Source organism: Adiantum capillus-veneris, chromosome 11 (genome assembly GCF_014529385.1).
Source record: "Adiantum capillus-veneris isolate H3 chromosome 11, ASM1452938v2, whole genome shotgun sequence".
In the NCBI taxonomy this organism is placed as follows: domain Eukaryota; kingdom Viridiplantae; phylum Streptophyta; class Polypodiopsida; order Polypodiales; family Pteridaceae; genus Adiantum; species Adiantum capillus-veneris.
Genome location: NC_140941.1, coordinates 118,276,797 through 118,280,042, shown reverse-complemented (window position 1 = coordinate 118,280,042; position 3,246 = coordinate 118,276,797). Strand labels below are relative to the sequence as shown.

Here is a 3,246-nt window from a genome sequence, read left to right as displayed (position 1 = left end):
TACAACCTTTTCATTTGGTAAGTAGAATACACAAATAATAAAGATTGCCAACATTGGCAACAACATTATAAATTCTTCCAATAGTATCACCTCTTTGCCACTGTGACCATGCTTTATTAGTGGGGTTCCAAACCCATTCAAGGGAAATTCTATATAAAATAAATCATTTGCTTCTGGATATTGTTGATTCACCACAAACCACTAAGTGTTGTCTTCCTATTATCATCATTATTCACCAGATTGGATATGTTAGTAGAGTATCCAAAAGCAACCATATTATGTTGAGGGAGATGCACTTGCAAACGCAATATATTAGGCTTTTAAAGCAATAAGAATCCAAAAATCCTCCAAATTTCCTCTGATGTAGATACATAGTGTGCATCTAAATAACTCTTGATTTCATCAAGAACACCTTCTCCATCTTGGAGCACAATTGTGGCCCTATCATTTCCTTTGTACACATACTTATAGAGATACTTCACTGCTGCTGATATGGTGGAGCATATCTCTACACTGATGTGAGCTTTATACCTTAGAGACAACAATGGATTATAGGGAACAATCCATCTATTATCAAGCCTCTCTTACTTTTGAACCACATCTTGACCATCATCTCGCCGCATATGCCTTGGATATCCATCACCATCAACAGAAGTAGCTTCACAAATCTCGCGTGGGTATGTGAATCCACATATTTGATCTACCATGCACAGAGCATTTGGATTCAATGTGCCACATGGACCATGAGCATTGCAATGACTCACAACATCATACAGATCATGAAATATATTTTTATCTAGAAATTCAGCACAAACCATTCTATCGTATTTCCACATCTCTATTGGCTTATATTCAAATGCAAGAATCTGTAAGAAATGAGCATGGGGAAGACCTAGCTTCTGAAATTCTATCACACAAACATGTCCAACAACCTTTCCAAAGATAGCTCTTTTAAGAAGCAAGTCTATCGTATCTTTAAATTTATGATAAAACACACGCTTAGTCAAGTCAAGACAATCAAAAACAAGCTGTCCTGGCAATAATGCATCTTCTATTTCCTTCCACCTTGGGTTGCATGTGAAAGTTATGAATAGATTAGGCTTTCCTCTCTTACGTAAAATTTTCATGGAATCTTGATAGAGTTGATGCATGTATTGAGGTCCCCCCACAAAAGATGAAGACAATACAATTATTCTTCCAACATTAACACCCATGACTCCATGTGCACCATCGTTGGAAGCAACCATGTCTGTAAGGCCTTGATACACTTTTGCATGAATTGATCTTTGATTGTTTCTGTTAGGTTTAATGGCCATGTGGCCGACCGCTTATCACTAACTGCCGCTAACCCTAAGTGTACAGCTATACACTTGTGTGAGCCACTAACACTAAGTACAATGTGTATTCTGCCTTAGTGCATAAGATAAGAGAAGAAAGAAAGGGGGCATACAGTACGTTGGCTCTCCCCCTTCAACCTGTGTGTAGCTATGGTGGTGTGTGTGTGAGTGTGTGCGTGTGTATTCTTCTTTCGTTGTGCTCCCAGCTCCTCCCCATCATCTGATATCAGAGCGGTTTCATTCCCGAAATCGTTTCCGTGCACACACACTTTCAAGAGTGCAAACAGGATTCCGATTTCGCCATTGGCAAGTTCAACTTCCCGAGAGCGTTTCCAGTAGGCGACCTAGGGTTTTACCCCCCTTTCGGAGCCTTTCGAGCCATCAGTAACCCCATTCGAGCTACAGTTCAAGAGATGATATTTTCAGCCCTCTTGTGGTAGTTTGTGTTGCAGTGCTTCCATAGCTAGTTACAGGTACCTTTGTTGCAGTCTCTTCCATCTACGAGAGCCCACGGCTCATTCAGGAGTGTGTAGCCTCTTTTGGAGTGGCCTCAGACACACACATAGAGTGGGAGCTTAACAGCATTGTCTTCTTCGACTACAGGTACAGGTACAGGTACAGGCTACAAGTTTCAGTGCTTGCAATATTATGGTTCCAATGGGAGCAGTTGTTTATGCGTACATGCATATGTTGACACTTTTGACAGTGTTTGAGCTCTTTTGAGAGCGGATTGACTCCCCGTAGGGATGTTTAGTTGCAGGCACATGCTTTTGACGCCTGTTTGAGTGTCTTGATAGACTTGTACGTCTTTGTGGATACTGCCATTGTACGCTTTTGTGGAGCCATCTTTTGGCTAGTATGGCAGTCCCGGCCATTTCTGAGACTTGGTCCGGAAGATAGCCATTTCTGAGACTTGGCTATACGTTTTTTGCTGCATAACCTACATTGTTGAGGGTCGATAGCGTGAGGTTTTCATTGAACTGGGGTATTCTCAAATGTGGAGATACCTTCGGTGATACAGGTAGCTGGAGCATCCCTTACGAGGCCTCGCCATAGGATATGTATAGAGTGGTATAGGTGCTTTTGACGCCGAGTTAGCAGTCTATGGTCAGTTTGACTGTTTATGTGCCTCAGTTGATCTCTATACAGTGTGTTTTTGAGAGGCATTGCTCTTTTTTATGCTTTGTGAGTGCCATACTTGGTCATTTTGTCTCGTATTTTGGTTGACATAGTCCCAAATACAAAGGAGACTCTGCCGAAATTTTCCCACAATCTTTTGGTAGTTTTGTCACCATGTCTACTAGCAAAGACCGTGACATTTATGACATAAAGAAGTTTGATGGCACTAATTTTCAGCTTTGGAAGAATCAGATGCAAGATGTGCTTGTCCAAAAGAAACAGAAATCGCCTATTATTTATGCGACACGGACTGAAGAGATGAATTTGACTCAGTTTCAGTGGGAGGAGATTGATGAGCTATGCAGATCTACTATTAGATTGCACCTTGCTGAGTCAGTGTACTTTTCAGTGCTAGAATGTGAATCTGCCTATGCTTTATGGAAAAAGTTATGCAACACTTATGAGAAGGATACGGCAAGTAATAAGGTTTTCATGATGCGAAAACTGTTTAACCTTCGCATGAAGGAGTCAGCCAGTGTTGCTAGCCATATTAATGACTTTGATTCTCTATTTGCCCAGATTCATGCACAACGGATCAATATTGATGACGAGATGAAAGCAATCTTCTTACTTTGTTCGTTGCCACCCTCATGGGATATCTTTTGCACAACTGTCTGTAACTCTGCTCCTAATGGTACCCTAGTGTACATTGATGTCACTAGTTCTCTTTTGTCAGAGGAAATGCATCGCAAGGCTATGGATAGCTCGCATCATGGCGAAGATCATTATG

At 41.2% G+C, this 3,246-nt stretch overlaps 1 protein-coding gene across 1 annotated transcript; it reads right to left on the bottom strand.

The window, feature by feature from the left end:
- Positions 1 to 584: 584 nt before the first annotated feature.
- LOC147447906 (uncharacterized) lies at positions 585 to 1,316 on the bottom strand. Its single transcript, XM_086523701.1, has one exon. The coding sequence runs from the start codon at positions 1,314 to 1,316 to the stop codon at positions 585 to 587; it is 732 nt and encodes a 243-aa protein (XP_086379827.1).
- Between the last annotated feature and the right edge of the window lie 1,930 nt (positions 1,317 to 3,246).

Bases quoted from the DNA above. Each gene is read 5' to 3' on its own strand.
- LOC147447906 (XM_086523701.1), bottom strand. From the start codon at position 1,316: ATGGCCATTAAACCTAACAGAAACAATCAAAGATCAATTCATGCAAAA.